The sequence below is a fragment of the Mastigoproctus giganteus genome, chromosome 2 (genome assembly GCF_048544385.1).
Source record: "Mastigoproctus giganteus isolate SK-2022 chromosome 2, ASM4854438v1, whole genome shotgun sequence".
Classification (NCBI taxonomy): domain Eukaryota; kingdom Metazoa; phylum Arthropoda; class Arachnida; order Uropygi; family Thelyphonidae; genus Mastigoproctus; species Mastigoproctus giganteus.
Window position 1 is genome coordinate 190,360,487 of NC_143576.1, and position 14,941 is coordinate 190,375,427.

The window sequence follows — 14,941 nt, forward strand, 5'->3', positions numbered from 1 at the left end:
AACTGTACAGGGAAATAGAGTGGGCCAGTAAATCTGAGAGTCTTATTATGGGGGATTTTAATTTCCCAGATATTGACTGGAATTTGGGGGCTGGTCACTCACACACTAGCAAGGCTTTTGTAGATTTATTGGATGATTGTTTTCTACATCAGCATGTTCGGGAGGCAACTAGAGGGAGTAATACTCTTGATTTGATTATCAGTAGTGATTCTTCATGCATTAAGAATCTGCAGATAAATGAACCACTAGGTGGCAGTGATCACAGTGTGCTGAAGTGGGATTTACTTTTTTTTTTTTTTTTTGATTTGGTAGTTGTTGGCGCATCGGCTTCTGTGGCCATATTGCACCTCCCAAGGTTTTTGCAGTACTTTGATCCAAGCCCGAGGCGGGAATCGAACCCGCGCCCTTTGGGTTGCCGGGCAGGTACTTTACCCACTCGGCTAGCCCGGTCGGCCTGGGATTTACTCAAAGAGGTAACTACCATTAGGGGTAAATTGAAGGGTAATTGCTTTCATAAAGGCGACTACGATGGACTGAGACAGTATTTAAATTCTATACAGTGGGACCAACAGCAAATTCAAAATGGGAAGCATTCAAAGAACTTATCTTGGAAGCTACTAGGCTTTACATACCAACTAAGAAATATTGTTCAAGGTTTAGGCCTAAATGGATGTCAGATGAACTAATGAGACATATGGCAGAGAAGAAAAATGCATGGGATACATACAAATTAACACATGACACAGAAGCCTATGATAGATACAAGTTGATCTGTAACCAAGTTACAAAGGAGATTAGGCAGGCGAAGGCAGATTACAAGAAATCTTTGGCAAGGGATGCAAAGAAAAACAACAAAGAGTTCTTTTCTTATGTAAACTCTAGAAGGAAGGGGAAGAATCAGATTGGTCCACTTGATATCAATGGGTCAACTGTTGATGATCCTGCTCAGGTAGCTAACAAACTAAATGAATATTTTGCATCGAAATTCACCCATGAGTAGTTATTCAGTGAGGGGAATGCCAGAGGTGTATTCAACTCTGGCAGTAAGCTAGAGAATCTTGTAATAACTGAGAGTAAAGTGGAGGAGAAATTATTGAAGATAAACACAAGAAAGGCACCTGGGGTGGATAGGATCTATCCAGTTATATTAAAGGAGGCAGCAAAGGAAGTAAGCAAACCCTTAGCCATAATTATGAGAGCTTCCTTGGACTCAGGGGAGGTACCCACAGACTGGAGATTGCAAATGTGACCCCAATTCACAAAGGAGGATCAAAGGCTGACAAGTAATTATAGACCTGTGAGTTTTACTTCTGTTCCAGGAAAATTAATGGAGGCACTGGTTAAAGCACTGCAGGATCATCTAGACAAGACTTCAGTTATAGCTTGGATACAGCATGGTTTTATTAAGGGGAAGTCTTGCCTGACCAATTTGATTGGATACTATGATGCAGTCACAAAGGAACTGGATGCAGGGAATAACTTTGATATTATATACTTGGATCTTAGAAAGGCTTTTGATACTGTTGCACAAATTGGAGCAGTGTGGCATTGGAGGCAAATTGCTACTTTGGATAAAGGGATGGTTGAATGGGAGAAGACAGAGAGTGGTAATCAATGGATACTGCTCATCGTGGACTAATGTTATTAGTGGAGTCCCTCAGGGTTCAGTGTTGGGTCCATTATTGTTTTCTGTATTTATAAATGATATTGAGGATGGTATATCAAGCTTAATGTCCAAGTTTGCAGACGATATGAAGGTTGGCAGTTTTGTCAAGGACACTACTGACAGTATGCTGCTGCAACAGGATCTGGAAAGGTTGAGCAGATGGGCTGAGAGGTGGCAAATGAAGTTTAACATTGACAAATGTAAAGTACTACATATGGGAAACAGCAACCCCAGAGCAACGTATCAACTCTGTGGTACTACGCTGACAGTGGTAGAGAATGAAAGGGACCTGGGGGTGGTTGTGCAGGCAGATATGAAGTTCTCTGAGCAGTGCAGACAGGCTGCAAGAGTAGCTCATGGTGTATTGTCAATGATATATAGGAATTTTTCTAGCAGGGATAAGGAGGTGATTATTCTCTTGTATAAGGTAATGGTAAGGCACACCTGGAGTACTGTATACAGGTCTGGAGGCCTCATTTCAAGAAGGATGTACAGCTGCGGGAACGAGTACAGAGAAGGGCAATAAGATTAGTGAATGGAACAAAGGGGTGCTCTTACAAAGGAAGGCTTAAGTTTTGCAAATTACAGTGTCTGGAGACTAGGAACCAGCGAGGTGATCTGATAGAGGTGGATAAAGCCTTGAATGGTTTGAGCATGCTCAATGCTGATGGGATTCTTCCTCTTGCTCAGAATATTCACCTGAAAGGGCATAAATTCAAATTGAGGAAAGACAGATGTAGGATAGATGTGTGGAAATTAGCCTTTAGCCAGTGGGTGGTTGGTTGGTTGGTGGAACAGACTTCCATTCCTTGTCGTGGAAGTTGATAGCCTCAATAAGTTTAAGGCTCAGCTGGACAGGTATTTCCAACGAACAGAGGGGTGAAGTGGAAGTGGATTTTTTTTTTTTTTTTTTTTTTTTTTTGGCTGATGCTGCATAAGCTTGCTTTCTTGCATCAAATACCTCTACTAATGCTAAATGCTAAACTTTTAATACTCTCTCAACACCATCTTTACTCTTTGTTTCCTTAACACTTATCACGACTTTCTCTCTCTCTCTCTCTCTCTCTCTCTCTCTCTCTCTCTCTCTATGTTATCATATGCTTTTTCTACATAATATTTAGAAATTATGTCTAATTTCTAAATATTCTCGTGATGTTTTTCCATAAAACATCATGAGTATTTCTGCTTCACAGCAAAAATCAGGTCCGTAGTTAGTCCATTTTTTCATACTCTCCTCTCCATTCTTCTTTTGTACACTTTCCCTATGTGACAGAGTGATCCGTCTGTAATTCTCACACTTTTTCTTGTTTCCTTTTTTATATTTAGGTATAATCAATCCTCTTTTCTAGTCCATCAGTATCCTTTCCTCCTCCCATACCACTATCATTATTCTATGCATTCATTGCAGCTCTGCTTTTCCTGCACAACTTACCATTTCTATGTTTATTTCAATATTTAGATACTGCATTTCTGAACCATGAAGAAATTGAGAATTAGTATATAGTTTTAATAATAATAACTTACCTCTAATATAAGAGATTTCGCCTATTTTTTCAAGATGAATCTGTGCTTCAAGAAAAAGAGCATCAAATCTGTTCAAAAAAAAATCCCATGTCAGAAAGCGGCGATTACTCAAAAGATTAAAAAGCTGGAAAATAGTTTGGAGAATCATGGGCCGATCTACTATTACAGAATCAAACTGGAGCTCTAAACACCACAGAAGCAACTGTAAATAAATGTTAGATGTGAATATTTTATCAATTAAAAATATTTAAAAACTGAAATGTAAAACTCCATAACAGATTTTTAAATTAAACTTTTATTTTTTAATGTTTTCACAAAATATATAGATATGGGTCACACTTTCAGGATTAATTCAGACCTGCAAACAATGAAAAAAGTTTATATGAGCATGTGTCCAATTCTGAATGGTTATGATGATGCCATGGCTGTTTGAAATTTAAAAAATTGCTAAAGAGTTTTTAATGAAAAAAAAAAAGGGACAAATAAGAATAAAGCAAATAAGTACGATGCAAATAAGCACATATGTAGTATGAATAAACATTTTACTAAATATGTGAATGATTATTCTTATTTATTATTTTCTCTTATTTTAAAGTGTGAAAAACAGTCTTTTATTATTTTTATGTTTGAAAAGCATTTTTTAAATTATTTTTGCATTTGCATAAATTTTCTTTGTTTTCAGGTCCTGAATCAATCCAGAAAGTATGACTCACATGTTATGAAATGCACACACACACAGAGTACCAAAAGATGTACACATTTTCATCATATCTATTAAATCATGTATAGAGTTTAACTTACATTTTTTGTCTCTGATTGGTATGTTTTGCTGGAAAAAGATGCCATTAGTTGTTAAAACAAAAGCAACAAAAACATGGTGGCCAGATATTTGATGTTTGAAAAAATGCAAAGCAATTTAAAAATGGTAATGGAAATTAAGAGAATGATCATGAGGTTCAAAGACATTGGAAATGTGAATTTTCCATAAAACTACAATCACAAAGAAAAATTTCAAGAATTTATGAGGATTTATAATGTAACTATCATTAGGGGTAAAGGGAGGGGTTTTTGCTTTCTAAAGGTGACTGGTCTCAGGCAGTTTTTAAATTCTATACAGTGGGACCAACTGATGATATTACCAACAGCAAATTCTAAATGAAAAAGTATTCAAGAAATTAATCTTGGAAGCTACTGGGCTTTTCATACCAACTAAGAAATACTGTTCAAGGTTTCGGTTTAAACGGATGTCAGATGAATTAATGAGACTCGTGGCAGGGAAGAAAAATGCATGGAATGCATATAAATTATCAGGAGACACAGATGCCTAGGTATATATAAAATAGTCTGTTGTCAAATCACAAAGGAGGTTAGGCAAGCAAAGGCAGATTATGAGAAATCTTTGGCAAAGGATGCAAAGAAAAACAGTAAAGACTTCTTTACTTATGTAAATGCTAGAAAGAAGGGGATGAATCAGATTGGTTCACTTATTATCAATGGTCTGATTGTTGATGATTCTGCTCAGGTAGCTAGTAAACTGAATGAGTATTTTGCATCTACAATGGCACATGAGGAATTGTGTAGGGAAGTGGAGGCCAGAAGCTTATCAATCTCTAACATGGAGTTAAATGATTTTGTGATAACTGAAAGCATAGTGGATGAGAAATTGTTGAAGTTAAACATAAAGAAGGCATCTGGGGTGGATGGGATCTGTCCAGTTATATTAAAGGAGGTAGAAAAGGAAGGCCCTTAGCCATAATTATGAAGGCATCCTTGTACTCAGGGGAGGTCCCCATGGATTGGAGATGTGAAAATGTATCCCCAATTCACAAAGTGGGATCGAAAGGTGGCATGACTAATTACAGGCCTGTCAGTTTAATTTCTGCTCTGGAAAAAATAATGGAGGTACTGGTTAAAGAAGCACTGCAGGATCATCTAGACACGACTGCAATTATAGTTCAGACACAGAATGGGTTTGTTAAGGGTTTGATTGAATACTATGACGTGGTCACAAAGGAACTGGATGCAAAAAATAATTTTGATATTGTTTACTTGGATTTTAGGAAAGCTTTTGATACTGTTGCACACTGAAGGCTACTGCACTAGTTGGAGCAGTATGGCATTAAAGGCAAGTTGCTGCTATGGATAAAGGGGTGGTTGAGTGGGAAAAGACAGAGAGTGGTAATCAATGGACACTGTTCTTCATGGACTAATACTATTAGTGGAGTCCCCCAGGGGTCTGTGTTGGGCCCCCTTGTTGTTTTCTGTATTTATCAATGATATTGATGAAGGTATATCAAGCTTAATGTCCAAGTTTGCAGACGATATGAAGGTGGGTGGGGTTGTTAATGACAGTAAGGACGGTACGCTACTGCAACAGGATCTCAAAAAGTTGAGATGGGCTGAGAGGTCGCAACTGAAGTTTAATATTGACAAATGCAAAGTACTACATATGGGTAGTAGTAACCCCAGAGTAATATACCAACTGTGTATTACAACACTCAGGGTAGGTGTTGTTATTTGATTTTTAGGATCATTAGCAACTAAGGCCATATTGCTCCGGGATATGCGGTGGTCATTCCCTGACCTTTCCGCATCCTCCGTGTTTGGTGGTCATGGGCTCGAACCCCAGTCTAATCCTCAGGGTAGTCAGATATGAACAGTGCAGATAGGCTGCAAGAGTAGCTCATGGGGTCTTGTCAATGATATAAGGAATTTTGCTGGCAGGAAAAAGGAGGTGATTATCCCTTTGTACAAGGCAATGGTCAGGCCACACATTGAGTATGGCATACAGGTCTGGAGGCCTCATTTTAGGAAATGATCTAGAGCTGCTAGAACAACTACAGAGAAGGGTAACAAGATAAGTGAGTGAAACAAAGGGTTACTATTATCAAGAAAGGCTAAGTTCTGCAAATCGCAGCATCTTTAGACTAGGCACCTGCAAGGTGATCTGACTGAGGTGTACAAGGCCTTGAATGGCTTGAGAAAATTCAATGCTGATAGGATTCTTCCTCTTTCCGCACCTGAGGGCATAAATTCAAATTGATGAAATACAGTTGTAGAATAAATGTGCGGAAATTTGCCTTTGGCCAGCAGGTGGTTGATTGCTGGAACAAACTTCAATCTGCTTGACAGCTTAAATAATTTCAAGGCTGAACTAGACAAACTTTTGGAGTGAATGGATGGGTGAAATGGGAAGGTTTTTTTTTTTTTTGGCTTATGATGTATAAGCTTGCTTCCTTGCGCATATGCCTCTACTAATGCTGATTCTAAATTTGAGATGTATGGTACTAAGATCTTTGAAGGCAATGATATGGGAGTTCCTGGTCTTCAATAGGTGAGGAGAAGTCTGCTTGTGAGATTCAAAATCAGCAGAGTAAGGGCTCTTAAAAGAGCTAAGTTAAAATTTCATGTGCCAAGACTGCCACACAACATGAATAAAGATAACCCAAAACACTAAGTTGAGTTTTATATATGGTTTTAAGCAAAGATGGATGAGGAGATGCAAGATTTTTGAACAAGAATGCATTGTCGGATGAGGCAGCATTCAAGCTCAGTGGCACAATGAACAAACATAACTGTGCTTATTAGTCTCCTAATAATCCAAATATTCATGTAGGGAAGGCAGTGAATTTAAAATCATCAATTAAGCAAAGAAATTGATGGATTATACTTTATTTTGAAAGTTCAATTACCATTTATATGTATCTCTACTAGATTAACATATCTGTTCTGCCTGCCATTCATAAGCTGTACTGGGATCAAGTAGTTTAGTATCAAGAGGACAGGGCACTTCCACATTGTCAGTGTGATGTCAGGAATTATGATAATAATTTCATAGAACAATAAGGCCAACAAGGAGATTTGAATATCTCTCCTCCTTCACATTCCCCTAGTTTAATCCCACTTGACCTCACTTGTCAGGATACCTGATGGAGGAGATGTGCAAGACAATTTGGTGCTTGAAGTTTGATGTATTCAACAAATCGGTGCATGACATTTTTCTGTATGTGACTTTTTGGTATATGAAAATTTGGTGAAAAACAATTGGTGGCAACCACAATTCAGTGAGAATGACAATTTAGTGTATGCACAAAAACTGAATGACCTATCACACAGAAATGTTTACCATCTTTTTAATTAGGTAACCTATCAAATTGTGTTTTACAAATAATTTAAATAGTCTTAAACTATTTGTAAGCTTATTATTTGTTAGCTTAGGCTTAAATTTGGCTTAATTCATGCATTAGCTTAATTTTAAATTTAGATTTATTTGTTCATTAGCTTATTTTTAAATTTAGATTTATTTGTTCATTAGCTTATTTTTAAATTTAGATTTATTTGTTCATTAGCTTATTTTTAAATTTAGCTAGTTATTTTGTAAGTTATGACTTACTATTCGTATCGCTATTGTATTGATGTTTTTGCATGAATATCATAGCATGTAAAGAGTAGTGCAGAGGCATAGAGGGATTTAATTGTGATAAATAAGTAGCTCAAAGTTTCTAAACACTTGTATGGTGCATATTTTTTTTTGTGTTTACCTAGGGAATTTTTACTTTTTAGCAAGGATATAATTAATTTAACATTGAAATTGTTACAGTATAGCTTAACGTTATCTTGAACTTGACAGTATAAGGAATAACATAAAGCTAGATAATGTAATACGTATCATTGCATTTAGGAAACTATTAGTTTAGTATAGTATTGTCAATTAATCAATTAAATTTATTAATGTTATCAATGTTCATTGTTAATCAACTAAATTGCATTTAAATGGAAATCATGCCCCAGACTAGAGCAGCACAGCAAAGGGTACAAAGTATTGGGAGAGTGCTGTGGCTTGGGGGAGAACCGAAGGGATGATTCTCCAATGCATAACAGCCTAAAAAAATGTGCAACTTGTGAAATGTTTACAGTCCTTTCTGGAACAGGACAAGATCCAGCCAAGGAGGATGTCTTTGTGTGGCAGCAACTCAGCATCTTGATCGGCATTTATGAGAGTTTGAAAAGTAAGGAAGAGGCCCTTGAAGGAATTAATATGAGGGGCCCATCAAGCTCTCAGTGGCCAAACTCAATGCCAGAGCTCAATCTTCTGCATCACACAAAACAGAAGCGATCTTCAAGGCAGAATGCTCTGGACTAACAGGAGCTAGTTATTGTCGATGACTCTATTGTCAGGGAAATGGAAAATATGTTGTGCAAGAAGGATAGGTGGAATAGAACCAAGGTATGTCTGTCAGGGGCAAAAGTTGATGATCTTGAAGAGCAAATATCATCATTTAAGGGCACAAAAGGTGATACTGTTGTACACACATTGGCACTAATGATATTTAGAGTAAGAGATCTGAGGACTTACTTGCTTAACAAGTACAAGGCAATGTTGGCAAAAAGTCACATGTTAGAATTGAATTTGAAAGTGTCTGCAATTCAGCATAGACAGAATAGCAGGAAGTTAGTTTATTATTATTAGCCATATGGTGCAAGGAAGTCTGAGGCTTATGCTGCACCAGCCAAAAAAAATTTCCGGGTTACCTTGAGAGAGAGAGCAAGAGTCAGAAGTCAGAAGTAGAAAGGAATCACCAAGAAAGAAAAGAATGATGATATCCAGCTCAGGATTCTGGGTGTGCCAAGCCCATACTCACCACCAGATGTGAATGTTGAGGGCCTTATCAATCAATTCGGCTCTGGAGAGAATGTACAAGGCTCAAGGGGTAGAATTTTTCTCAGCAAGGTCCGTGCTTGTTAATAGAAGAGTGCTCCTACAGGGATGGGATACACTTAAATAGAAGGGGCGCAAGAATATTTGCTGATGCTATTGAGGCAGTGATAGTGGGTCGGAAAACTTCACGCAGACGGGGGGGGGGTTCACACAGATATAGCTTAATTAGAGCTGGAGGCAAAGGTGAAACTGATTCGTGCATTGCTATTATTGGTACATGCAGCAGCCTGGAAAGCAAGTTGTCTGGATTTCTGGTGGATTTCTGGCCCTGCTTCAGATCATCATGGAACAAAATTAATACACGAGCTGTGTTACCCTAACACAGTCCATGTATTCATTAGTTAATATCCGTGTATTCATTAATTAGTTACCCTAACTAAGAGTAAGAACACGTGCATGTATACTAGCATGTACACTAATGCTAGAAGCTTTGTAAATAAATCTGAAGTACTGATTAAGTTGTTGAATGCAGACATTGTAGGAACATTGTAGGAACAGTGACAACATGGTGTCACTCAGACATAAGTGATGCTGAATTTGAATATGGGGAGTACAATGTAAACAGGAAGGACAGACAAGACAGGAGAGGAGGATGAGGAGTTATGCTCTTAGTTACGAAGAATATTAAATTTAAGGTAGTGCATCCAGTTGACTTGAATGACAAGTGCAATGTTGAGTCAGTTTCGTGTGATATAAGCACTGGGAAAACAAAATTGAGAGTAGGCGTGTCTTATAGTCCTAATGACTGTGATGAGTATACCAAACAGCTATACAGTGAAACAGAACAGACCAGCAAATCAGAATGTCTCATAATAGGGAATTTTAACTTTCTAGACGTTGACAGGAATTTGTGGATTGGTCACTCACACACTAGTAAGACTTTTGTGTATTTTTTGGAAAATTGTTTCTTACAACAGCATGTTAGAGAGGCAACAAGAGGAAGCAATACACTTGATCTGGTAATCAGCAGTGATTTTTCATGCATTAAGAATCTGCTGATAAAAGACCCACTGGGTGGCAGTTATCACAGAACTTTAATTAAATTCCATATTTAATATGGAATTTAATTAAAGACATAACTACTGTCGAGGTTAAAGGGAAAGGCTTTTGCTTTCATAAAGGTGAGTACAGAGGTGTCAGAGAGTTTTTAAATTGTGTACAGTGGGAAAAACTGATGATGTTACCAACAGCAAATTCTAAATAGGATGTATTCAGAGAAGTAATCAAAGAAGCTACTAGTTGTTGTTGTTTGGTTTTTAGGAGCATTAGCAACTAAGGCCATACTGCTCCGGGGATATGTGGTGGTCATTCCCTGACCTTTCCGCATCCTCCGTATTTGGTGGTCACGGGCTCGAACCCAGAAGCTACTAGGCTTTACACTAATGAAGAAATACTGTTCAAGTCTTAGACCTAAGTGGATGTCAGATGAACTACTGAGACACGTGGCGGACAACAAAAGTGCGTGGGATGCATATAAATTATCAGGTGATATAGATGCCTATGGTAGATATAACTTTTTAATCAAGTCACAAAAGTTATGCAAGCTAAGGCAGATTATGAGAAGTCTCTGGCAAAGAATGCAAAGAAAAACTATCCAGTTATATTAAGTGAAGCAGCAAAGGTGGTAAGCAAAGCATTAGACATAATTATAAGAGCATCTTTGGATTCAGGGGAGATCCCTGTAAACTGAAGAAGTTTGAATATATCCCCAATTCATAAAGGAGAATCAAAAGGGGACATGAGTAATTTCAGACCTGTTAGTTTAAAGTCTGTTACAGGGAAAATAACAGTATCACTGATTAAAGAAGTAATGCAGGATGATTTGAACAGGCTTGCAATTATACTGTAATTGCAGAATGGATTTGTCAAGGGGTGATCTTGTCTAACCAATCTGATAGGATACAATGATGCAGTGACTAAGGAACTGGATGCAAAAAAAAATTTGACATCATATACTTAGATTTCAGGAAGGCCTTTGATACGGGTTTACATAAACCAGTGTGGTACAAACTGGGGCAATATGGCATTAAGGGCAAGTTACTGCTATAGGTAAAGGGATGGTTAAGTGGAAGAAGACAGGGAGTGGTTATCAATGGACACTGCTCTTTGTGGACTAATGTTATTAGTGGAGTTTCCTAAGGTTCAGTGCTGGTTCCATCGTTGTTTTCCATATTTATTAATGATATATATAAAGTTATATCAGGCTTAATGTTTATGTTTGCAGATGATACAAAGGTTGGCAGGGTGGTTAAAAACAGTCATCAGGTTGAGCTACTGCAATTTGATCTAGGAAAATTGGGCCAATGGTAGTTGAAGTTTAACAGTGACAAATGCAAGATCCTGCACATGAGTAGCAGTAACCCCAGCGTAACTTATCAACTATGTGGTACTATACTCAGTCTAGTTCAGATATGAAAAAGACTTGGAGATAGTTGAGCAGTCAGACATGAAATTCTCTGAGAGGTGCAGAAATGTGGTCAGCACAGCTCATGGTGTTTTGTCAATGATATACAGAAATTTACTAGCAGGGATAAGGAGGTGATTATCCCTTTACATAAGGTCATGGTTAGGCTGCATCTTGAGTATTGTATAAGTTCTGGAGGTCTCACTTATAAAAGGATGTGGATCTGCTGGAATGGGTGCAGAGAAGGGCAACCAGATTGGTAAAGGGAACAAAAGGGTGTTCTTACCTAGAAAGGTTTCAGTTCTGCAAATTGCAGCACAGCATCTTGAGACTAGGCACCTATGGGGAGATCTGATTGAGGTGTTTAAAGCCTTGAATGGATTGACTAAGCTGAATGTTAATGGCATTCTTCCACTTGCTACCACATGAGGGGGGCATAAATTCAAGTTGAGAAAGGATGGTTGCAGCACATGACAGCACAATGAAACAAATGGCCCTCAGTCCCCAGCGGCTTTCACTCCCTGTCTTACAGCAGCGAGAGGCGCCTCCGTAGCCAGATGGGCAGGAGCAGCAGTGCGTAGCACATGCTTCTTGATTAGACCGGGGTTCGAGCCTGTGATCCGTCAAATACAGAGGATGTGGAAAGGTCAGGGAATGACCACTGCATATCCCCAGAGCAATATGACCTTAGTTGCTAATGGTTATAAAAAACCAAATAACAACAACAGCAGCGAGAAGATCAGAGTGGGAGCAGAGGGTGCTAAGACTCTCTGGGTACGACCAGACTACTATGCAGGGAAACTGAACTTGGCCTGTTACAACGTAAGATTGCTCGTCGGCAAAGACAGGATATTAGAGCTGGAAAAGGAATTAGAACATGTGAATTGGAATATCATCGGTTTGGCTGAAACAACAAGAAGAAATGAATCACTTATAAGTTTATCAAGTGGAAATCTGCTGTACACCAATGGAAACAGTGAAATGCGCAAAGGTGGAGTTGGCTTTCTGGTTCATAAAAATATAAAAAACAACATTTTGGAATTCAAATGTACATCACGAAGGGTGTCAAGATTACAATTCAGGATTTCTAAGAGGTACAAGCTAAAGGTTATAATGATTTATGCACCAACATTGAGCCACGATGATGAAGAGGTTGAAGAAATGTACACCGAAATTGAGTCTTGTAGATGAGCAGAAAACCCACTACACTATCATTATGGGGGACTTCAATGCTAAGGTTGGAAGGAGACAAAACAGCACAGAAAGGGAAACTACAGGAAATTTTGGAATTGGTGAAAGAAATGAAAGAGGTGAAAGAGTTGTGGAATTTGCAGAATCTCGAGGATTGTCAGCAATGAACACTTTTTTTTCAAGAAAAGGGTGAACAGAAAGCGGACATGGAAGAGCCCAAATGGATTAACAACTAATGAAATCGACTTCATCCTCACTAACAGAAGATATATCGAGAATGATGTTACCGTCCTCAACAAGGTAAATATTGGAAGTGATTAGAGAATGGTAAGATGCACACACACTTGATATAGATGTAAGAAAAGAAAGGAAAAACTGACTCAAGTAAATAATATGAAGGTCTTTGAGATAACAGAGGAGGAGAAAAAGCAGTATGTACTGGAACTTAAGAACAAGTGTGAGCTACGCAGAGGGTTCAGGCCCAAGATATCGATGAGGAATATTACAACTTTCTGAAAGTGATAAAGCCCAAGAAACCTATAGGTAAAAAGAAATCCAAAGAAGAAAAAATTAGTCAAGAAACACTTGTCATGATGAACCGAAGACAACAAATGAGCCAACTGGACTAGCTGGGTGGGTAAAGTGCCTGCCTGACAACCCAAAGGTCGCTGGTTTGAATCCAGCCTCGGGCTTGGATCAGAGTAGAAAATGCAAAAACCTTGGAAGGTGCAATATGGCCACAGAAGCCGATGCCCCACCAACTAACACAAAAAAAAAAAAAAAAAAAAAAAAAGACAAATGACAAGCAAGATAAACAAGACAAGGAGAAAACTGAGTATACTGAGTTATGCAAAGCCATTAGAAAGAGACTCAGAGAGGACATAAGAAGATTTAACACAAGAAAAGTAGAACAAACATTAAGGGAAAACAAAGGACTTAAATCAGCAGCCATGAGCAGTAATACAGAAAGACAAATGACACTGAAACTGAAGAATAGCAATGGTGTACTTATAAATAGCAGAGAAGGCATAATTCAAATAGCAGAAGATTACTATAGAGAATTATACAAGGATTGAGGGAATGATGCCAGCAGTGGGGAAGATGGATCGCAAATTAGTAACACATACGACGTACCTGATATCCTTCCTGATGAGGTAGACATACCTGATATCCTTCCTCCCAATTTTAACAACTCTACAGTAACTTCATCTTCCCCAGGGAAGATGAAGTTACTGTAGAGTTGTTAAAATTGGGAAAAAGAGACGTGGCACAAAAACTGGCAAGATTCTTCACAAAATGCATTAGAAAAGGAAGGAGGCCTAAGGAGTGGAATAATGCAACCATAGTTTTGCTAGATAAGAAAGGAGATAAATCAGAAATTGGAAATTATAGACCAATTGTTATCCCACATCTACAAGTTGTTCACAAGGGTCATTACTAACAGATTAGAAAGAATACTTGATGAGAATCAACCGAAAGAGCAAGCTGGCTTTAGGACAGGATTCTCAACTATGGATCACCTTCATACACCTTCAATTTCATAACACCATTATGCTTGGCATTTGTGGATTATGAAAAGGCATTTGACTCCATACAGCATAAGGCAATGTTTTGTACACTGGAAAGAAAAGGCAAAGATACCCCATATATTATGATTTTGAAGAAAATATATGAGAACGCTACCTCCTTTATTAGACTAGACAAAGACAGTATCAAATTTAAAATTGAGAAATCAGTTTGACAAGGGGACACAATATCTCCAAAGTTGTTTACTGCTGTCCTTGAGGAAGCTTACAGAAGATTATACTGGTCGCAGAAAGGAGTCAATGTGAATGGAAAGTACCTAAACCATTTACGATTTGCTGATGACATTGTGGTCATAAGCCACGATCCCAAAGAATTAGAGGAAAATCTTAATCAGTAATGCAGAGTTAGTAAGGATTTTGGACTAAAGATGCATATGGCTAAAACAAAAGTAATGATGAACAAGTATGCCATAGAAAGGGATATAATGATTGAAGGAGTAGTAATTGAAAAGGTGGAGTCATATACTTAACTGGGACAAGTCATTAGCTGTAATGATGATAAATGGCTGGAAGTCAAAAGAAGAATAAATTTTGGATGGATAGCATTCAGGAAATATAGTCACATACTGAGGAGCAATATCCTAATTTGTCTGAAACGTAAAATAATGAACCAATGTATACTACCCACCATGACTTACGAAAGTGAAACTTGGGCACTCACCAAAAGAATGTAAGAGAAGCTGAGAACGACACAGCAAAGAATGGAAAGAATTATATTGGGAATCAGGCCGTTAGATAAGAAGAGAAACACATGGATTAGGCAGCAAACTCAAGTAAAGGACATTCTTATCAAAACTAAAGAACTAAAATGGTCTTGAGCAGGACACATAGATCGAAGACATGATGACAGA

The 14,941-nt window shown here is 38.0% G+C and overlaps 1 protein-coding gene across 1 annotated transcript in view; it reads right to left on the reverse strand.

Moving 5' to 3' along the window:
* unc79 (UNC-79 domain-containing protein) overlaps positions 1 to 14,941 on the reverse strand; it is a 1,082,710-nt gene that overhangs the window by 539,500 nt on the left and 528,269 nt on the right. The window contains exon 27 of the mRNA XM_090389680.1: positions 3,191 to 3,392. Coding sequence (XP_090245806.1) covers positions 3,191 to 3,392 — 202 coding nt within the window. The remainder of the gene's footprint in view (positions 1 to 3,190; positions 3,393 to 14,941) is intronic.